Genomic DNA, 23,779 nt, shown 5'->3' on the forward strand with positions numbered 1-23,779 from the left:
AGAACAGGACCAACCCACTTTCTCCTTGGTCCCAAGGTTAAATAAAATGCCAGGGAAGGGCAGTGATTGGTTCAACTTGGGCAAGCACGTCACTCCTGGATGCAAGAGCCCTCAGATATCTGGAAAAGTTGTTTCCTTTGGATAGTTTATCAAATTATATGGAGTGCTTGAGCCTAAATCACCTCTTTTGTGTAATGCAAATCTTGATGATTTTGCTGTGTACATGTCACTTTTTGAAAAATGGATGCTTTGAATATGGTGTTTGTTTCCTTCAACAGAACCTTTCTGGAATGAGTGGAAACATCTATCCATCTCAACAAAAAAGTCTGCCATTTATGAAAATGGGTCGGACATTCTGTTTAAAATCCTGTATTAAATGCTATTGTGTAAAAAATATTTAGTGTTGTGAATAATCTATAGATTTAATAAGCACTATAGCATTGTTTCTAGCGAGAAAAAACTGTTTTAAATATACTTTTCATTTGCTGAGGTGTTTACAGCTGAGGTTTTGGGGGAAAAGTTGATAAAAGCAGCTCTGGGCTATGTGCCCATATTTTAAAATAGGAATGAGCACTGGTAGTATGTGTCACCATCCTTTAAAAAGCCAAGTATCGATTGCAGCAGAAAAGCAGCCCGGGTTCCACCATTAGGTTCAGCCTTGTTGCATTCAATCATCACTTCACAGAGCAGAATTCTTCCTTTATCCCGCCTACTCCCCATTCCCGGTTCCTAGGGGTAGCTAGTACTTCACTGGGGATATCTGTTTATCCCTTTTGAAGGATGTGGACAAAGTCTGGAAGACCAAGCAGAAAACCTTGCTCTCACAAAGGTTGAGACTTGGAGGCAGACCGGCCTGGATTCAGGTTGAGACCTGGCCACGTCCTGTGTGGCACTGACTAGCATACTCAACATTTTAAAGTTTTCATGTTCTCAGTTGTAAAACTGGGATGATATTGGGTTGTCCAAAAAGTGCCCTCGGTTTTTAAGACACATTTTTCATTTTCACCAAGAACTTTATTGAACAACGTATTCACCCTTTTGTTCCACCACCTTCTGCCATTTTTCAGGCAACTTCGTAATTCCATCTTCCCAAAACTTTTTATCTTTTTGAGCAAAGAACTGTTCCAGGTGCCTTCTACAGTCTTCCAGGAAATTGAAATTTTTTCCATTAAGAGAATTTTGTAAAGACCGAAATAAATGGAAATCTGAAGGAGCAATGTCTGGTGAATACGATGCATTAATCAGAACTTCCCAGCCAAGCTGTAACAGTTTTTGCCTGGTCATCAAAGAAACATGCGGTCTTGCATTATCCTGATGGAAGATTATGCATTTTCTGTTGACTAATTCTCGACGCTTTTCTTCGAGTGCTGCTTTCAGTTGGTCTAATTGGGAGCAGTACTTATTGGAATTAATCATTTGGTTTTCCAGAAGGAGCTCATGATAGAGGACTCCCTTCCAATCCCACCATATACACAACATCACCTTCTTTGGATGAAGACTGGCCTTTGGTGTAGTTGGCGGTGGTTCATTTTGCTTGCCCCACGATCTCTTCCATTCCACCTTGTTGTACAGTATCCACTTTTCATCTCCAGGCACAATTTGTTTTAAAAATGGAACGTTTTCATTAAGTAGAGAATTGCATGAGGAAATATGGTCGAGAGGGTTTTTTTCACTTAACTTATGTGGAACCCAAACATGAAAGCAATTAACATAACCAAGCTGGTGCAAATGATTTTCAATGCTTGATTTGGATATTTTGAGTACGTCGGCTATCTCCTGCATGGTATAACGTTGATTGTTCTCAATTAATGTCTCGATTTGATCGCTATCAACTTCATCTGGTCTACCCGACCATGGAGCATCGTCCACTGAGAAATCTCTAGCATGAAACTTCACAAACCACTTTTGACATGTTCAATCAGTCACAGCACCTTCTCCATACACTTCTCCAAAAAGAGAGCACAAATCGCTTTTTGCGCTTTGGTTGAGTTTTTACCTTTCTTGAAATAATAAAGCATAATATGCTGAACATGTTGCTTTTTTTCTTCCATCTTCAATATTAAAATGGCTACACAAAAATTCACCAATTTTGATGTCTTTTTTTAAATGCATGCTGATATGACAGCCATCACATACAATCTAACAAAATTGTTTTGAATGAAGTTAAAGACAGCTAAGAGCTCCTAGAGCCATCTTACGGAAAAAAACAAATGAAACTTTTGGCCAACACAACACTATCACCCAGGGTTGTTTGGGGTATGAAAGGAGATTGTTGATGTAAAGTGCTTGGCACATGATGACTTGGTGAGAGTTGTATTTGGTCCCAACTATACTCTGACCTCCTTCCCTTTGCTGGGTCATCCGAGTCTCTCGGTCCCCTCCACTCCCCCCAGCATACGGGGGGATGTTGAGAATGAGCCTGACCATACCCACGTTAGCCTGACTTCCAGTGGCACGGCTTAACCCACACTGTCCCTTCCCTCTCTGTTGTTTTCACATGAACTGCAGGTCATGGCTGGTTGGCTGGCCTCACACAGGACGAGCACCCATTTGACGTGGACGGTCTGCCTGTCCTGTGTGTCCAGCTCCCCACTGAGATGAGAAGTCGGCCTTGAGCAGAAGATTGCTCTTCTAAAAGCTATGACTTAGCTGTTCCAGTCCTGCATCCTCTCACCTTCCATGTTTACTTCTGTGTTCATTCCAAGTACCCCATGTTCTTGGAGAACATTTCTTAGAAGGAGGAAGCAGCGTTCATGTAAAAGCACCAGCACAGATGGTGGGGCTGTGCTTTGTGGTGTGAGAGGCTGACTAACCCTATCCACAGCTGACTTGGGCCCTGGGAATGACGGGAAAGAGAGTTAACTAGCAACCAGAAAGAGCACCATGTAAACACTCAGGCACCAATATCCTCATCCAAGAAGGTGCTATGAATCTCGAGTGCATCATATTTGCTGAGGCAAGCTCAGAGACCAGCCAAACTCTAGGCCATGCCAGTGGAAGGATGAAACACTACTGTCGCTCTCCCTGCTGTTAATATCCAGTTTTCTGAGGTTTCCTCACACTGAGGAAACCTAGTGCGAGAAGGAAGCAAACACGTCTTTGTCCTTCTCTGGCTCTTGATATCAAGTTTAGTTTTATGAAGAAGAACCCAGGCTCATTCCAATGGTCTATCCATATCAACAAAAATGGCAGAAAGAATCTATGGGGCAGGACCTGCACTTAGATGTGGATGAACGCAGGATACACTGTGGCATTTGGGCTTCCTGGACGGTCAAGAATCCTGCCGTTTCCAGAGTAGCTGAAGGAATGGCAGTGACCAGCTGCCTTTGGAAATTCTGGTCGAGCTTCCTGAGAATTTGCACAAGCACCATGAGCAGCAACTCCACCCTGACCTGCCTTCTGCTGAATACTGTATATTAGTCTAGCCAAGGGCTCAAACACCCAGGCCCAGGGCCAAGGACAGTCCTATTTCTGTTGAGAAGAGTCAGGAATGCTTTTCTTTTAATCCTGTCTCAAATAACATTCAGATGCTTTAACACATAAAAATAAATTCAATTCTCTGAGGTCTAATGTGTGTTTGGATCTTTATATATAGATGATGGGGGCTGTATTTCATTATTGGCTTTAATAGAAAAAGAAGGGACTGAGTGTCTGTAAGATGAAGCCTGTGAAGCCATTTTAAAGCCTATAATTATCTTGATAATTGGGTGGAGATGCAGTAGAATTCAATAACATAATAAGGTAGATTTAAAAAATTCTAAAGACAATATTTGGATTGATCGTTATAAATACTGTTCAAGCAGGCCTAACTTCATTTCTCAATTAGAAAAAGGTAAGAAAACCATTTCTGATTGCTGTAGATCCAGACCATGAATGAATAGCCATTTCTGCCACAGAAAGATTGAATTTCTCTAATGGGACCCCAACTGTGGCAAAGGCAACAGCTTATGAATTTGTCCAGAGTACCACCTAGTGGAGAGAAGTATTGCTGCAGAAACCTCAGGGGGCAATAGTGTAATGAGTTTAAATTTCTTGTTGAGAGAAATAACGTGAAAACCCTCTTTAATCTCTAGTTTGTAAATGATTTTTCTAATCTGTACATATATATTTTTTACCTCAGTAAATGTAGCATAGTAAACGTAACCAACCATTTCTTAGGCAAGCCGGAATCTGATCGTGCTTTAAGGTCAGCCTTTTGAAATGATGCCACTGGTTGATCAAATTATAGGTTATAGTTAATTAAGTGGCACACATGGGTATATATACGTGTGTGTGTGCAAATACATGTATACACGTGTGTGTATATATATACATACATATACATATATACAAAATCACTCCCTTATGAAAACATTCAGAATGTGCTTTGCCCCCCAAAACGCCCAGCTGTGAGCTCCCTGAGAGCAGGGGTCACTGCATATGGGCCTTTGCAGCCTGAGCGCCTGGCGTAGCACTCCTGTGGCTGCAGATTTAAAACAGTGGTTCTCAACCCTCGGCTGTACTTTGGAATCCTCAGGGGAGCTTTCCCAAAACAGTGATGCCAGGTCCCAGCCCCAGAGACTCTGATTTAATTGGTGTGTAGAACGTGCTGAGAGCTGGGAATTTTAAATGCTCCCCAGATGATTCTAATGTGCCGTCAATGTTGGCAACCAGTGCTCTCAGGAATAAATTCTCCCAAGCTCAGAAATGGCATTCTCACTCCTCTGAGGGACCAGAGGGCAGCAAGAAGGAAGAGGGTGACGCAGAGGCGGCTGGGGATTTGCCTGGAACCACATGGCAATTAATTGGTTACCTAGTGTTACCCACCGAGTTACCTAGTGTGAAAATAAAGCATTATGGGCATTTTTCTGGCCTGCCAGTCACATGTAGCCGAAATGAGTGAAAGAAAGAGCTTGAGGACGTTAGAAAGTTCCAGAAATAAACCTGCCATTGGCTTACAAACTATCACAAAAACAATTCACAAAAGGGAAATAAATTAATAAAGAATATATGGAAAGTGTTTATTTCAGTAGTAATTATATGGGTGCAAATGGACATTTCTTCCCCCTTAATTACAATGAAAATTATTTTAATGATATTCAGTGTTAACAGGGAGAGAGTGAAACTAATCTTCAATTGCCTAAATCCATTTTGGAAAACAACTGAGCAGCATGGATCAAGGCTGATAAAAATGTTTACTGCTTGACCACATAATTCCCCTGAGGATCTAAGGAAACAGTTCATAATATGGGAAAATCTAGATGGACAAAACTGTTCATCATGATTATCCCTAACAGTGCAATATCAGAAATATCCAAAGTATTGAACAACAAAAGAAAGTTTAAAAAAGATAAATTTTATACCCACAGGGAGGAATATTATGCAGCCATTATAAACACTGATAGAAATAAAAATGTTTCACATCAAAATCTTTATGCTCTACTGCTAAGTAAATCATGATATAATGCTGTTTGTAAACTATGATTTCAATTGGGTTTTTTAAAAAAAGTCACCTGGGACATCTTTAATTCCAAAAAATTCTTCTCCAGGAAGGACTGCTATTCTGACACACCAGACATTTGCTGTCTCCATTGATTGGCCTATGATGGCACAATTTTGACTTCAGGTCTTTGATCTAAACTGTCTATCATGTGAAATAGCTGTTGGTTCTTTTCATCAGAGCTTACTATGGGTACAGACTCTTTTAAAACTATCTCTCTTGCACCTTCTTAGATGAGCCAGAGATCAATAAAAGGGGAGCTAATCAAATCCCATGGAAATGTTCTTTTTGTACTGGAGAGAGGAGGAACAAGAAGCTCGTTCCGTTCATCTTTTAGATGAACTATTCCTGGGGTCCCTCCCCTTCAGATTGAGATTTCTGGGTGTTCTTAAAGGGACTTGCCAACCACTTTGAAAAGCAGTTTAGGGGCACGGTGCATTACCAGCAGACCAGGGTCTCCAACTTGGGCGGTGACAAAAATAACCAAGTAGGAAAGAGGATGAACAAGAAGGGGAACCGCTACAAAATGAATGAGAATCATCTCGCAAATCCATGTGAGGTTTTCAGAACTTATGTGGATTTTGGCGCTTTGGAGCAGAATCAGTTACGTACCAGAAAGCAAAGCAGTTGCTTGACACATAGGCCACAGCTCATTTTTTCTGCTAATGAAACCAGTCAGCACTTTTAGATTGTACAGCAAAATGTGCCACAGCGGATCCACACCAATTAGTGAACACACGGAGCTAAATGCAGATTCAGTTGTGGTAGAGTACATGTACTCTATTATTAACCTATTATTTAAGAAAGGATTTATGACATTGTGGTCTGAAGGATAAAATAAAAGTCAGGCTGGATCCTATAGGATGTCTTTTTCTCTGTTTTCTAAAAAAATTTTTATTGGAATATAGTTGATTTACAGTGCTGTGTTAGTTTCATCTTTTTTTTTTTTTTCTTGAAGAAAAAAAAAGGAGTTTGATTGTCTCTCCTTAACTGAAAATGCCAAAGGGTTACTGTTTCAGGTATTACAAGACCCAGGGGCTCAAATGATGTCACTAAATCTCAGTCTTTGTTCATCTTTCGACTTTTATCTCCTCTTTGTTAAATCAGGATTCCTTTCCAGCAGAGAGGATGGAAATCCTTCTAACCAGATAAGCAGCAACCCTACGAGTGAGGTGATAAATGGGGGTTATTTGGACCTTAAGACTCTATCTATCTATCTATCTATCTACCTACTTACATATCTATCTATCTATCTATCATTGTGGTAAAAGAAACATAAACTTTGCCATCATAATTATTTTTAAGTGTACAGCAGTGTTAAGTATATTCCCATTGTTGTGATCTCTAGAATTTTACCATCTTGCAAAACTGAAATTCTATACCCATTGAATAAGCACTCTTCATTTCCCCTCCCCTCAGCCCCTGGCAATCACCATTCTCCTTTCCTATTCTGAGTTTGACTACTTTGGATACCTCATCTAAGTGGAATCATACAGTATTTGTCTTTTTGTGGCTGCCTTATTTCACTTAGATAAAATGTCCTCAAGGTAAATACATCCATGTTTCATCGTGTGTCAGAATTTCCTTCTTTTTTAAGACTTATAGGCCTCTATTTTTTTATTGTTTCCTTTAATCTACAAATATGCTCAGTGATTCCATCTAAAAATAAACGTACAAAAATAATCTTTTTTTTTTTAAATGTTTCTTCTGATTTTTTTTTTTATTTTATTTTTAATTAATTAATTAATTAATTTTTTATTTTATGGCTGTGTTGGGTCTTCGCCTCTGTGCGAGGGCTCTCTCTAGTTGTGGCAAGCGGGGGCCACTCCTCATCACAGTGCGCGGGCCTCTCACCATCGCGGCCTCTCCTGCTGCGGAGCACAGGCTCCAGACGCGCAGGCTCAGTAATTGTGGCTCACGGGCCCAGTTGCTCCACGGCATGTGGGATCCTCCCAGACCAGGGCTCGAACCCGTGTCCCTTGCATTGGCAGGCAGACTCTCAACCACTGCACCACCAGGGAAGCCCCCCAAAATAATCTTAATTCCCTCTCTTTTCTCAGATAAACCCTCAAACTTCTGTTTTTCATTTTTTTCCTCATTACCATAATAAAGGTCTACCTACCCTGTACTCAGTCCTTTACTCTTTGGGATCCCATGTCTACCTCACCACTTTTCTAAAACCATTTCCTTGAAAAGTATTAGAATCTTCTTCAATTAAAAAAAAAAGTATTTTAAAAATAGTCTTCTTTAGCATGATGTACTCATGGGAAATCTACTTCTACTTCTTGGTTTATGTTTTCTTCCAGACTGGGTTCTTTGCCCATTTTTTGCATGCTCTTTTTTTCACTTTTAATTTTCTTTTAGTTTAGTTTTGTTTTCAGCCACAGAACACCTATAGAGCAGACAGAAGTTATTCATGCTTTAAATAGCTCTGCTCGGTTGTCTACTTGCTCTCATTTGGTGGAATGGATTCTACTTGATGTGTTCCCCACCTTATTTTGAGGCCAGGTTACTGTGCCTTTCCAGTTTGAAGGAAAGGTGTTGCTCTTAGATCACTCTTCTGTAGCCTGCTGGTAGGAAGACTGTGGAGGTGGAGCCAAGCTGGGGCTGAAGTCTGAGCCTAGGAGACATGAGCTCTGAAAGTGCCTGGAGATTCTGTCAAGTGTAAAAGAGCTCAGTCAACCCAGCAAGGGATACACCCAACTCCTGTGAGGTTTGGCGCATCACCCCAACTCAACCCAATGTCTTGGAGGATGGGAAGACCTTGTAGTCTTTCCAGCATCTTTCAAGGGCCCCAAGGGAGAAAAGGGCTTCTAATCTTGAAGACTTTTCTACAGTTTCTCCCTGGGATGCCAATCCATGCCCTTGGTCCTTTTCTCTGCAAAGAGGAAGGTGTTAGTGAGAAGATTCAAGATTTTGTTGGCTTGATATAGTGCTTCTGGGGAGGAAAAAGTAGAAGCCACAACAGACTGTACCACTCCAGGATCATTTGGTTCTTCTGTTGATGCCTCTTTTTCAAAGTGTATGACATGAAGTTTTGCCTTTTTTCTTATTTAATTGAGGCTGGTAAGTTTTTATTGTTTTATAGTTTCCTTGGCTTTTGTGTGTTTTCAATATTTTTTTGTTGCTTTAACTCTTGGGGAGAGACCCCATGAGTTGGCTTTGTTCTGCCATCTGTGTCTGGAAGTCCAACAGTATCATCCTCATTACTAATCATAACAATCTTTTTTGGTATTCAAAGGTACTCCTCCACCTTTTAAGCATTTTTAATACAGTTGACTATACCTTATCTGACCCAGGTTACATGGTCTGCTCCTCCTTGACCCTAGGATCTTTTTTTTCCTTTTTCCTAAAATGAAGCTGTTGGACTACATTATAGTTCTTATTGCTGTTTGCACATTAGAATCACCTAGGGAGCATTTTAGAAATACATCACTCCCAGGAATTCTAATTTATTTAGCTCGAAATTGAGCCTGAGCACCAGCATTTTAAAATAAATTGTCCAGGGGGTTTAATGAGTGGCAGGAATTGAGATTCCTGGGTCTCTGCGTGGTGACAGCGCCTCCCAGCTCTGATGCTGTAAGGCCATCTTCCTCCCTAAAGAAAGCAGGTGGTACTTACAGAAACTCCCCCAAAGTGCAAGTAGGTGAACAACTTTAGCAAGAAGGAAGATTCCATGAACAAACACCACAAAATGCAAAGAAGACATAGGAGCAGCAGAAGAGGATCCCCAAATAGGATGCCAATTCTGTTTCATGAGTCAAGAGTGGGACCCAGGACTTCCCTGGTGGCTCAGTGGTTAAGAATCCGCCTGTCAGTGCAGGTGACACGGGTTTGATCCCTGGGCCGGGAAGATCCCACATGCCGCAGAGCAGCTAAGCCGGTGAGCCACAATTACTAAGCCTGCATTCTAGAGCCCGTGCATCACAACTACTGAGCCCACATGCCGCAACTACTGAGCTCGTGTGCTGCAACTACTGAAGCCCACGCGCCTAGAGCTCATGCTCCGCAACAAGAGAAGCCATCGCAATGAGAAGCCCGCACATCGCAACAAAGAGTAGGCCTCTCTCACCACAACTAGAGAAAGCCCGCGCGCAGCAATGAAGACCCAACACAGCCAAAAATAATAAAATTTATAAAGTAAAATTTTAAAAAAGATAAAAGAGTGGGACCCAGAAGGTATAATTTTTAAAAGCCACCCAGAAAATGTTGGTGAGATTTGACAACTGGTGCTCCAGATATATCCTTTGCTTATCTCCTGCCAAGTGTAAGGTTTCAGACAGTTCTCTCTAATGCATCCTGTCTTGCCCACACTCATGCCTCTGGCTTTTTTTCAGGGCTGAGCTATGTGGAACAGCCTATCGAGCTGCAATCTGTATTTACCCCACTGCATCTTCCCTGTTGTTCCCGGAACAGTGGTTCTTAAACTTAAGTGTGCATCGGAATCAGCTGGGCACCTTGATACAACACAGATTCCCAAGCCCCATGACCAGAATTTCTGATTCTGAAGTCTGGGATTGGAGCTGGGAATGTGGATTTCCATCAAGTTCCCAGGGGAGGCCACTGCTGCTGGTCCAGGGCCAAACTTCGAGGAGCGCTGTACTGGAACGAGCGTCCTAAAACAGACTGATGGGTTTGTCCTTTGCCTAAAAGCCTTGCATGTTTACAGCAGAAATCCCAACCACTGAGCAGGGTCCACAGACACTTCAGCTTTCCCAGGGACCTCTCCCTCCTGTCCACATCTCTGGCTCAGGTACACCAAACACTTCCCTGTGCTACCACCATGCCGTGTTCCTTCACACTTGCAGTCTTTGCAGATACAAGTCTCTCCCTGGAGAGATTCTGCTCTTTCTATATTGGGTCAACTCCCACTCATCAGTCAAGATTCTGCTTAAATGTCACTTTCTCCATGAAACCATCACAGGATCCTTCAGACATATCATTCCTCTCTCTGCTCCTCTGTGCTCTGATGTGGAATACAGTGCCTTGCATTATGATTCTCTGTTTGAATATCTCCATTATCTGTTTGCATATCTTGCTAATGCTTTGTGAGCCTCTTAAATAAAGCTAAATTTTATTCTCTTTTTTGCTTATTCTCTATATCCCTAAGACCCAGCACAAAAGACATGTTAGATTAACACTTGTTGCACGAAAGACTGGACAGTCAAGGGCACTATAGGCAAAGGGTTGGTCGACTTTTTCCTTAAAGCATAAAAGTACTTAAAGTAAAAAAACAGAATCACTGTTTAGATGGGGGTTAAGCTATCAGTTAGCTAGATCTGGAAACTGTTTAATGCTGGACAGTGTGGAAAATATACAGATTTCATAAAGAACGTCCTTAGAACACTATACTTTCTGAACAGGAATTAATGCTACGTTCTCCATTCCTTACCCTACCCTCCCAAAAAGGTCTTAGCATTTAAAATTTGGTACAAAAGAGTTTGGGTGTGGTCTCTCTCTTCTGAGCAAATAAACTGCAAATAAAATTACTTCACCTGACAAAAAAAATAAATGGTTTAATAACACCCATCACATTTGAAATATAGGACACGTAATTTGGAGGATAGAGACCCAAAGTCCTTCCTTTTTATTCAGATTAATGCAAGTATCTTAGGGCTTAAAGACACTTAAGTGGCTACAGAAGAAACTTATCATGGTTCACAAAAATAAACTACAGACATCCATTCTCAGGGTTCTAAAATATTGGCTAGGCTGACAAAATCCTAAATTTATAGATGATTCTAAGGGTGAGGATGTTTTTCTCTCACTGGCTGGTATTTTATAACACATGTCATTGTGTTCAGCCTTGTAGAATTTATGCCATTAGGAGTCATACATTCAGATAAAAGCTGGATCAAGGAAAGAGGATTGTTGGCAGAGTATTTGTCAGTAAATGATTTACGAAAGCATGTGAGTTCCTTTGTTCTGAGTTTCAATCTTCCTTTTCAATAAAACCTTGACCAAGGGCTTGGAGATCTGCCCATGCTTGTACTCCAGAAGGGCAAAGTACTCTATGTCATGAGGGCTAGGTGACATTGGTGTGCTGAGAAATATTGGGATTCAACCACTAATTCAATGTAGAGTAATCATTTATTTATTCACTCATTCAACAAGTTTTTATTGAGGGCCAATCATGTGCCAGGCACCCTTGTTGGCCCTGAAGATACAGCAGTAACAAAACAGATACAAGTCTCTTCCCGCATGGATCCTACACTCTAGCTGGGGAGAGATGGGTTAAAAAAAAAAAAAAACCAAATGTGTGCATGCGCGTGTGCGTGTGTGGGCATGCCTGTGCGTGCGTGCACGTGTGTGAACCACCCCAGAAGAATAAAGCTGGGAGCAGGCTAGAGAACTATGGGAGTGGTAGGGACTGGTTTTCATCCAGGGAAGAGCTCACTGGCTGTCCGACCTGGAGAGGTGGAAGAGTGACCAATCAGCTGTCTGGGGGAGGAACCTTCCAGGCAGAGGGAACCAGAGGCACAAAGGCTCTGGGTGGTGTCACGCCTGAGGAACTTGGAGGGACTAGTGTGATTGCAGCAGAGTGAGTGAGGGAGAGTGTTAGAAGATGAGATCCAAGAGAACAGGATGGCGGGAGTTGGAGGGTGGGGTCTGGTCTTACATGGCTTTGTAGACCACTATTATTTTGGCTTTTACTTGGTGTGAGGTCAGAAGTCTTTGTATCGTTGAGTAGAAAAGCGATAGGATCTCTCCTATGTTTTAACAGAGTCAATCTGGCTGCCGACTCTGGAACTGACTGAAGGGAGACAGGGCAGAAGCAGGGAGATGAATCAGAGGGCTATGACAACAATCTAGCTGAGAGATGGCTGTGGCTTAGGCAAGGATTTAGTGCATAGGTGGTGAGAAGTGGCTCTGGATATATTTCTAGAGAAGAGCTGACAGGATCTGCTGAAGGCCTAGACAGAAAACATGAGAGAAAGAGAGTAGTAAAAAATGACGTCAGGGTGTGTTTGGGGGGTAGAGATGGGCAATGCTCTGAGAGAAGCAGGGAGCTCTATTTGGAACATGTTGAGATGCTGATGAGACATCCAAGTGGAGCCTGGACTTAAGGAAGATGTCCATGTTGAAGATATAAATTTGGCGGTCATGTGCATGTAGATGGTATTTAAAGCCATCAGACAGGATGAGATCACCAAAGATGAGTATTGTAAAAGTAATTAATAAACAGAAATTGCAATTAGAGGTGGGAAACCATAAGGGGGAGCTCTCACACCCTGAGCCATGCTTAACGCAGCGGGAAGAAGAAAGACTCCTTTCCTGGCAAGGACTCAACCAGTGAAAAGCTATGGACTCTTTGTTTACTACAGCCCTCCCAACTTTCTTTTCCTTTTATAAAAGTGTTCTTCCCTTCCTCTGCAGGGACTTGCATGTGGCTCACCATGGTTGCAGACCCCGAATTTCAATTCTCTGCTGATCCCAAATTAACCCATCCTTGCTGGAGAAATATGTCAGTCTGTTTGTTTCAGGTCAACAGTATGTATATAGATAGAAAAGAGAAAAAGTCCAAAGCAAAATGTTCTGAGCTCTCCAATGGGAAGAGATCAGGGATATAAGAAAGTCAAGGAACCGAACCAAGAAGTGAAGGATGTGGGAAGGATCTTCCACAAGGATACTGAAATCACCAAGAATTAAGACAAGAGGAGTGTTGGAGAGTGTAACAGTGACCCAGGAGCTAAAATATTCAAGGGATAGACCATCCAAACTTTTGATTATTATGCAGTCAAGTAGAAGGACTCAAAATGCTGTATACGCCAACAGATTTTTAATCTATGGTGGAGATGCGTATTTTCTATTAACTATCCTTTAGTGCCACCTGCTGGACATAGATCAAAGCAAATATCAATAACTACAGAAGGATGAACGCTTTAAGGAAAGTCCTTGTGATTAAGAGAATTTCACAGCAGGTGGAAAAAAAAGTTCTCAGTGTACTGTGATTACTTAGATAATCACTTTGCAATTTCACCAGAGGTAATCAATTTCACAAAGCTTGGGTTCTGAACTATCTAGGGAAAAAAATAGAGAACAAAGGAGGATGTATAAAGAGGGAAGTAGAATTTGGAGGAAAAAATAGGCACACAAAGGGATAAAAAAGAAGTGGAAATGAGACAGAAGAATTGTCTAATTATTCTATGATTTGTCTTTTGGGAAATATACTATCCATTTTTGAAATTTTCTCATGTGTACGTGTGTTATCCCCTCCCCCATAGGTTAAAGTTTTCTGTAATCAGGTCTCCCGTCTTACACATTACTAGTGACATGCCTATCCTACCACTGTATCTACGACAGAGCCAGGCAGGGTAGATGCTTACTATTCACCAAGGACTGGAGTAAGAAGAAACAGTCAAGAGTAAAGATAGCTTAAACACTCACAGACATAGAGAACAGACTCTTGGTTACCAGCGGGGAGAGGGAATGGGGCAGGGGCAAAATAGGGGTCTGGGATTAAGAGATACAAACTACTATGTATAAAATAGATAAACAACAAGCATATCTATTTTACATATGTGTGTGTACAGCACAGGGAAATACAGCCATTATTTTGTAATAACTTTAAATGGAGCAGAATCTATAAAAATATTGAATCACTGTGTTGTACACCTGAAACTAATATAGTATTGTAAATCAACTATAGTTAAGAAAAGAGTAAAGTTAGTTGTACAATATGAATATACTTATTACCAAACTGTACACTTAAAAATGTTAAGATGGTTCATGTTATGTGGTTTTTAAACCCACAATTTGAAAAATTTTAGATAATTTTAAAAGGGCACCATGAAGGGTCCTTGTGGTGATGGAAATATCCCAGATCTTGATTGAATTGATGTTAATTAATATCCTAGTTGTGATACCGTACAACAGTTTTGCAAGATGTTACCCCTAAGTAAAGGGCACATGGATCTCTCTCTGTTATTTCTTACAACTGAAAAATAAAAGTTTAATTAAAAAAAAGAATATCTAATAAAATGATTTGGTATTGAAAATAAACTGCTCAAAGACCAGAGCATGAATAAATTAGATACTGGTGAATTGAAACGATGGTCTAAAGCTCACTAATGTAGCTTTCTCAAATTCAGCCAAGATGAAAGCAAATTATTCAAATCCCTTAGTGATAAATAGTTGGCAGGAGCAATAGGAGGAGACAGTCAGATAGCAGCTTGGGAGGAAAATGCGCTGCATAATTTTAGGGTTTTGGTAGAAAATCTTAAAATAGCTTTCTTATGTGAAATAACCATAATGAAGAAAACCACACAACAGTATGAAAAATTCAACATATGATATTAGCAAAATGAGTCCAGCATCATATTAAAATAATAACACCTCACAACTGTGGTTTACATTGTACAGCACCCATTTGCCCTCCTCTTTTCTGAATGGAACCCAATTTTATTCAGGTATCCACCCCTTTCCAACTTGCTTCCAAGAAAACAATTCTGTCCCCAACTCCAAGGGGGGATTTGATTGTCCCAAAGGTAACTCCCATTCCCTTGACAGTGGCTGGCTCAGGCATTGGCATGGACATGATCCAGGCATATGGAATGCAAAGGGATGCTTTCAGGGTTCTTTAGGAAACTTCCCCCTTGCTTTTATGGGAGCGCTTCCTGAAATGACTCCCTTCTGCCGAAGGTAAGTGAGCATGTAGCCCCAGCTGCTACTTAAAACCATCCCATGACCACGAGGAATACCTGCCTTAGAACGAAGCTAATGATGTGGGTAGAAGAATGAGAGCCGGAAAACCTGGATCCAGGATGACTGCTGAACACTGGATCCACATACCATGGACTCGCCTTGCCTTTGATTTCTGATTATATACATCAGTACATTTCTTTATTGTTTAAACTGGTGCAAGTTGAGCTCTTTATTATTTTTACGTGAAAGCATCCTGATAAAATGACTTGGTTGAGGGTTTAATTCTGGGAGTGACAGTGTTGTTCAGTATTGGCAAAGATGCTGTATATTCACCCCATCAATAGGTCAGAGGAGAAAAACACCGTAACCATTTTGAGACCGTGTGTGTGTGCGTGTGTGTGTGTGTGTGTGTGTATGTGTAATCTCAGAAAACCTGGGAATTGGAGTGATGGGGTAGTGACTAAAATCATTCCAAAACTTTCCATTTAAGACCATGGGAAGGATTTGGGATTAGCAGATGCAAACTATTATATATAGCATGGATAAACAACAAGGTCCTACTGCATAGCACAGGGAACTATATTCAATATCCTGTGATAAACCGTTATGGGAAAGTCTAAAAAACAATGCATATATATGTATAACTGAATCACTTTGCTGTATAGCAGAAATTAACACAACACTGTAAATCAACTACACTTCAATAAAACAAATTTTTAAAAAGACCAAAGGAAGGAGAAAAAAAAACAAAGGAAGAATATTAACTGATCTTGTTGAAGCAATGTGGGAGATGGGGAGAAACAATTCATGAAGCGGCCACCCCTGGGAGGGCTCAAGCCGCCTGGTGGTTGGGAAGTTGGGGGGGGGTGGTCACTGTGAGGGTCCTGAGTCACCCACTGAGGCTGTCCTCACACTGGCCTGGGGAAGTACTGTCTAGGCAGGCCCTGAAATGCTCCTCGATCATATGAAAGAGCAGGCTTTTATTAGACTGAGTGACATAAAACTGCCAATGACTGGACCACATTTAACCTACAGCTTCCATATTACAGTGAGTTCTAGCACCTGACTGGCAGGCCAGCAGCTGTTCACACTGGGCTGAGGACTAAGGTCCAGCTGAATTTCTCCACCTCAGCTGCAGCTGGTAATTACTTGTTTGTTTTTTTCTGGTGTGGGTTTCCCACATTCAAGCTGCACAGATTTCAACAAGTCTGGAAGGACAAAGGGGTAAACAGTCCCTCCTTGAAGAATTAAATAAATGGTTCCAAGTATTCTGGGCTAATCTGGCAATCGCTCATTGTCACCATATTCCTGTGGAAATAGCAATTCTCCGCATCATCAACTTCTCTGCAATGCTAGACACAAGATCCAAAATGAAAATGTCCATTTTATAGAATTTATGAGATGAAATTTAAGACTAATAAGCTGGCATTTTGGTGATGACTGTAGAATTGTTTACAATAACTTATTGATAAATTGAAAATAACCAAAACCTCCAACAAACAGGCATTGGTTAAATAAATAGTAGCATCTTCCAACTTTTAAAAAACTGTAAACCCCTTAAGCGGTTTAAAAAAATATTTTCTGCAATTTTGAATGGCATGTGAGAAAAAAACTCATTTTAAATTTAAAATGTTAAACATTTTGGGGTCAATATACTAAAGATTGTGTTAGAAAATTTCTTAAAAATACAATAGATGAATCATGTGGAAGATTATTAGTTAATAAAAATAGTCAGTTAGACAGGGAGTCTTAAAAAGTAGTGCATATATACCCTAAATATTTTGTTTTAACTTAAAACATTTATATATACTTTCACCTGAATATACTGTGATGTAACACCAAGGCATGGTCAGGATTCTTACGAAAACCACATTCGTAATGCATTATCTACAACTGCAGGTTTAGTTTCCTTGAATTGGAGGGTGAAATTTGTACATTTTATGAAACCATGTGAGTCTAGAAGCTTCAAAGATTTTTTTTTACAATCTTGTCTATTCCTTTATAGAGCACATTTTTTCAAAAAGCATTCAAAATTAAATGTAACAGCCAGTTGTTGGGCTGCACCCCACAGGCTTGCAAGCCTTGTAGTTGCCCAGCCTCTAGACCAAAGAAAGAAAGAGCCAGGAGACAGTGACAGAGACATCAATGGCTATTGGATAGGGGATCTTATGCATCTGAAGCAAAAGATCCTGGACTGACATCCTGCCATGTACAGCAGACAGCAGGCAGGACACAGCTGCAATCTTCAGTACTCGCAAGAGAAGGAGGCTGCCATTTATATGGGGAATTGACATCAGGTTGACTCATCAGTTACCAGGGAAACCAGCGAGTAGGGCAGGGGGCAAGCAGGTAGGCAGCTGATTAAGCCTTATAATTAAGAGAATTGGATACTCATGAGTGAAGCAGGGACTGGTCAAGCAGGGGATGTACAGAGAGCAAGAGTACAGCCATCTTGAATGGCCCGACCATACATCAGTACAAATGGTGTTAATAGGTTTTAGAAGAGACATAACCGACTCTTGGTAAATATTCAACTTGACCCTTGGGTGCATGGGTACTTGAACTTGCTGGAAAGTGGCCTACTAGTCATAAATGGGCAGCTTACTGTGGGCATGGCTGGATAGGCTTACGGAGTGAACGAACACACAGGGCAAACCTGAGTGTGCGTCACCTGGAGGGCTTGTTAAATTCAGATTGCTCAGCCCCGTGATTTGATACAGAACATCTGGGGTGGGGCTGAGAACTTGCATTTATTACATGTTCCCAAGTGATGCTGATGCTGCCAGTGGTGGGGGGGGGGGGGCACACGCTGAGAACCACTGGCACAGGCCAATCCCACAGGGTTGGTTAAGGGCTAATCCTCTGTACAGTCTTTCTCCCCTTTAACAAGTGAGCACTGCTAGTTCCTCCTTAAGAGGAAAAAGCATGAAGTGTCATATACCTTTTTAAGTGATATGGTTGGTTCAGGAATTGAACTGTATTACACAGAGAGGAAATGTATGTTTCAATTACTAGAAATGACTAGGAATTGAATTACTGCTTTCCTGATCCTGATGTTTAGAATGACTGCATTTGGTGCTTAAAACAGCTGATCACTTAATTTTTCTTGTTTCTAAATGACAAGAGAAAAGGTTACGGATCCTTAACTGCAAACACTTTTCTGTCAATAACACTTTGCAAATGTAGGTAGCCTTTATTCCTGATCAATGAAAAACTAACTCAGATATAATTGTCACCTTTTAAAAAAATTTTATCACGTGGGCTTTTGAGGCACACCTGAGATCTCAGTGTGCTGAATACAAACTGTGATGAGGTGAGTACAGCTTCCTGAACAGGAGAAGAGTCTGGAGGTGCATTTGCAAGACTGTTCACTTGCCATCTGAGGGACAGGGACCAAGAATAAGGGCAATGGAAAGCGGGGTCCTGGACAAGCAAGCATGGCAGCTGTCTGCCTTCCCGGGGGTTCAAGACTGTTGTTAAACGGGGAGTGTCCCAATTACTTTACTTACCAACTTATAAAAAGACAGAAACAGAAATGTGTTATGACTGGCTTTAAGGATGAGAATCCCTAAACACATAACAGGGAAACTAAACCATGTTACATCAAGAATGATACTGTGTGGGCTTCCCTGGTGGCGCAGTGGTTGAGAATCTGCCTGCCAATGCAGGGGACACGGGTTCGAGCCCTGGTCCGGGAAGATCCCACATGCCGCGGAGCAACTAGGCCCGTGAGCCACAACTACTGAGCCTGCGCGTCTGGAGCCTGTGCTCCGCAACAAGAGAGGCCGCGATAGTGAGAGGCCCGCGCACCGCGATGAAGAGTGGCCCCCGCTTGCCGCAACTAGAGAAAGCCCTCGCACAGAAACGAAGACCCAACACAGCCAAAAATAAATATAAATAAATAAAAATTAAAAAATAAAAAGAATGATACTGTGGGAGCAGAATTATTTACATGAAAAGATATTGTCCTTTTGAGTGAAAAAAGCAAGTTACAAAACAATTTATGTTGTATTAGTCCATTTATGCAAGGAAAAAAGTTACAGTACCTGCAAAATGTTCCCAGTAGTTTCCTTGGTAGGAGGGGAAAATGTTGGATTCTTGGCGTTTTTTGATTCTTATGTTTTTCAATGCTTATTTCCTATAACATATTACTTACGGGATTTAGAAAAATAAAAACAAAGAGGTGGCTATTATTTTTAAGAAGCAAGTACAAGTGACAAAGAGAGACCGTAAGGGTCATCTCCCACTGTTTATTTTAAAACAATGCCCTTTATCGATCTCCTGAGACAAAAATTCCACCATCCTACAGGAAGGCGCTGTATACACAGGTTATGTGGGTGCAAAAGTGATCTATCTGCTGACACACCGTAGCATTATATATCTTTAGAATGCAGGATTTACTGTATAATTACTCCTTCAAATACAAGCTATTTACTGATAATGAAATAACAAAGACAGAAATAGGCACAGTCATAAATTACTGGTAGTCACTATAGCAACACCCTATAATAAATTCTATTTTTGTCCTTGTGATTGCAAAATTATTTTTGTTAACATAAGAATCTTACATTGTGTATCTTTTAAATATATGTGAAATATTTTTAAATACACCTTTTAAATATTATTTTAAATAAATATGTTATCCATAACTTCTTTTCCCCCAGAAAAACTGGAGGATTTTTACTAGATATCAAAGTACCTTTTATTAGACACAACAAGGCCATCTTTCACAAGGAGATCAATACAGGCATGTTTTCAGCTGCCCTCAATTAAAATGCTTACAAAGATGTTTATCTAATCCTGTCTTCTGACTCATAACTTTCCTGAAGGTTGTGGTTTGGTTTTAATTGAAGTACGCTGGTGATGTTCAAAACTTTGTTTTAAGAATGAGAAAACCAATTATGTTATTTCAATAGATAAAATTAACATTATTCCCAGAGGCAATATTTTAGAAATCTCAATCCTTTAATGTTCAGTGTGAATCATCTTTAAAAAAGAAAGAAAGTTGATCATGGAAAAAAGTCACATTTACATTTGAAGTTGTTGGTTTTGTTTTGTTTGTTTTTTTAAATTTTGCAGAGATGGGTTTAACGGCTCATTAGAGGCAGAGCGGATTCAAAACCAAGCCTCCTGCCCAGCTGATGCTAGTGGCTCTGGGAAGGTGGGAAGCGTCTATAGTCTCTGAGCCTCTTCTTCATCCCTAAACCCTGAGAAGGTTTTACGAGTAGTAACACGCCTAGAGTTTTAGGGCAGTTCCCAGAATCCAGGTAACTCATCGTCCCTCCATCCTGTTAAAATGGATGGTCTTGCTAAGAAAATATATGGCTTATCTTTTAGGGTGTGTTACTACTTGGCATGTTTCACTCTATATAGAGAGAGAGAGGTTTTCAAGCCAGGGTATCAGTGATAATGCTCACATCTATACTGTATATATTTTAACTCAATAAACATGTCTTCCAAGCCACTATAAATAGCATAGGCAAGAGCATAAGATTTCAAGAGAAAGGGCTTCCCTGGTGGCGTAGTGGTTGAGAATCTGCCTGCCAATGCAGGGGACACGGGTTCGAGCCCTGGTCTGGGAAGATCCCACATGCTGCAGAGCAACTGGGTCCGTGAGCCACAACGACTGAGCCTGCGCGTCTGGAGCCCGTGCTCCGTAACAAGAGAGGCCGCGATAGTGAAGAGGCCCACGCACCGCGATGAAGAGTGGCCCCCACTTGCCGCAGCTGGAGAAAGCCCTCGCACAGAAACGAAGACCCAACACAGCCAATAAACAATAAATAAATAAATAATTAATTTTAAAAAAATAAAGAAAGAAAGAAAACATTTTTAATCTTACAGTATAGTACCTTGAAAAGTACAGTAGTACAGTACAACAGCTGGCATACAGGGGCTGGCATCGAGTGAAGAGGCAAGAAGAGTTACCGACTGGAGGGGGGAGAGGAGGTGGGAGGTGGTAGAGCTGAAGGATCGTCAGCAATAGGAGATGGAGGGCAAGCAGCAATTTCACTCACTCCTGACACTGATGGAACGCATGTTCACACCTTTGAAAGCTCTCAACTAGAAGGTTCGTATGCAGTGGACTTACTGCAAGGTAAAAGAGGTCCATGGAGCCTAAAGGACTTTCCAAGGTACCGCTGTAAGAAGTAGACTGGTTCTTAAAGGTTTTGGTTCTGGAACGAGTTTGGAAAGAAGCCCGCTCCACCACCACCATCATACCTCACTGCTGCAGGAGTCCTCAGTCCTACAAGCTACAGGAAGATGAGGTGTCCATTTGCAACATCCCAAAGGGAATGTACAAACAGGAGGTGCCCAGTGGTTTTCTGCTCAAATCAGCACTGCCATGGGTTCCCAGGGAGACAAGCCATCTCCTGGGGCTGTCCTCCAGCTTCTGGAGGATATATGGGTGTACTGATTTATCCACAGAAGAAACATTTACACACCATGTATCATGTGCCATTCACTTTCCAAGGTACAAAACTGCAACCGTGATCAAGACAGACCCATCCTCCGCCCTGTTAGAACTGACACATCTAGCGGTAAAGATGGACACGCACCCGGTAATTCCAAAAGAGGGTGGCAAGTGCGACACTGAGTAATCCGGGCTGCCAAAAGGCAACTATGAGAGAGCGCCACCAACCCAGACCAGGGGCTTCAGAGGAAATGCTGTCTGAGTGGAGACGGGAGAAAAAAGAAGGCATTAGTCAAGTAAAGCAGTGAGACGGGGTGAGGGGAAGGAGGGAACAGCATGTGCAAAGACACAGAGGCTAGGCAATGTGCTGAGTGTGAGGAGCTAGAAGTTCAGCAGGAGTGAGTTATGAAAGCTGAGAGTCTTGCCAGTCAGAAGAAGAAGTCTGGACTTTACCTTGACCATAAAAGGGAGCCAACAAAGGGGTTCAGCAGAAAACCATTGAATAGGGACTTTCCTGGTGGTCCAGCAGTTAAGACTCTGCGTTCCCAATGCAGGGGGCCTGGGGTTCGATCCCTGGTCAGGGAACTAGATTCCACGTGCCACAATGAAGATCCCGTATGCCACAACTAAGACCCGGCGCAGCCAAATAAATAAATAAATATCAAAAAATAAAAAAGAAGACCGTTGGATAAATACTAAGAAGACTGTTGTAGTAATATAACTGAATAATGGTCAGGTGGTCTGAACAAGGCAATGACAGGGGAAAGTATGAAAAGGGATGCAAGAGATCTTCATAGAATGTAGACTCATAAGACCTAATAACTTTTTCATTTTTCATATGAAGAAAACTCCATACTTCATTTAATTCTGAGAAGTGGATATTGCTTCCTTAGGCTATATGGATGAAACTATAATTCAACCAACTTCAGGATATTGCTTTAATCACAACACAACACAAAGAGAATTGGAAAAAAAACACACCTAAACATACAGCATAAGAAGCATACAGATCATTAAAATACTTAACACAAATCCATACAATTTGTCTTAAAGGACCCTCAGAGGGCAGACACAGCCAAGGGGCAGGAGCCAAAAAGAAGGATTTCATTTGGCACGAATACATTAATGGAAGCTGAAAGGTGCTCATAAATGAAAGACATTTTCACCATGTTTGAAGCCACACTGAAGGAGAATGACAACTTTATAAAAACAAAGCTAGTCAAATCTTCCTCTTCTTTTTTTTAAGTTAACATAGCCATTTAGTTTACTCAGCTAAGCTCCAGCCCAGGCAGCTCGCACGATCATTCCTAAACCCAAGGCACATCCCAGTGGGTGAGGGGTCAGACAGTCAAAGAAACCATGAGACGTACTAAGAAAGTCACACCTGGGGGAAAGGATGCCTTTTCACGAAATTCACATAAAACGGCTCATTAGAATACGTCATCTGCTTGGTTGTAAGACACGTCTGACTCCACGACCCCAATACCTTCGTACCTGTAGTTTCTATCATTTGAGCTTGTATCACTTTTACTCTTCTTCCTTTTCAACAGCTTTCCTTCCAACAGGTCAGAGGGTTCAAACGCGGCACAACTCACAGTTTTAAGTCCTTTGGCAAACGGAGCCTCCTTCCCACCCGCTTCAGCTGGATCTGAACGATGGGCTGGGGGCAGAGGTCGGTCACTCCACAGCATTTTTCTTATTTCTTCTTCTTTAGTCTGAAAAGCAGTATTAAACAGTGAAAACGAGTCCGAGTGACTTTCTCCAAGTTCTCATTACTACTGCCTGTAATGAACACTCCTGGCTTCCCTATTTCATTATGCAATCATTCGACAAACAGAGGTTGAGGAATTACTGTTGAAGAAGACAGAGCCAGCCCCAACCCCATGCCCTCCAGACACCCTCCAAACATACCCTCACAGGGCTATGGTCTAGTCCTTGCTCTCTGAGAGGCCAAGTAGAGACACGGAAGTAAAGGCTATCAGACCAGAGCTGTGAAGACTGGCTCCCGGCAGAAGGGCAGACAGAGGGTTTATGGGGACCACGTGTGTGTAAATGCTGCAGAAGTTGTCTGAGGGTCTGCACGGCCTCCTCTCAGCTCCTGTCCTCCACCTGGGACCTCCTGCCACCCCTGGCCCCAACTGAAGTTACTCTTTTTTTTAATAGGAAAAAAACACCATACTTAATTCTCAGAAGTGGATATTGCTTCCTTAGGCTACATGGATGAAACTGTAATTCAACCAACT

General features: G+C 41.5%; 1 protein-coding gene across 4 annotated transcripts in view; it reads right to left on the reverse strand.

Moving 5' to 3' along the window:
* Positions 1-23,779, reverse strand: part of STMND1 (stathmin domain containing 1) — a 109,923-nt gene that overhangs the window by 53,846 nt on the left and 32,298 nt on the right. For 2 of the 4 annotated variants that reach the window (XM_082345433.1, XM_082345432.1), the window contains exon 5: positions 23,031-23,251. In XM_082345433.1, coding sequence (XP_082201559.1) covers positions 23,031-23,251 — 221 coding nt within the window. Of the gene's footprint in view, positions 1-7,514; positions 23,252-23,779 lie in introns of those variants that run through there. The other 2 variants (XM_082345435.1, XM_082345434.1) reach the window with 1 other exon arrangement.

Source organism: Balaenoptera borealis (genome assembly GCF_965194805.1).
Source record: "Balaenoptera borealis genome assembly, chromosome: 12".
Lineage (NCBI taxonomy): Eukaryota > Metazoa > Chordata > Mammalia > Artiodactyla > Balaenopteridae > Balaenoptera > Balaenoptera borealis.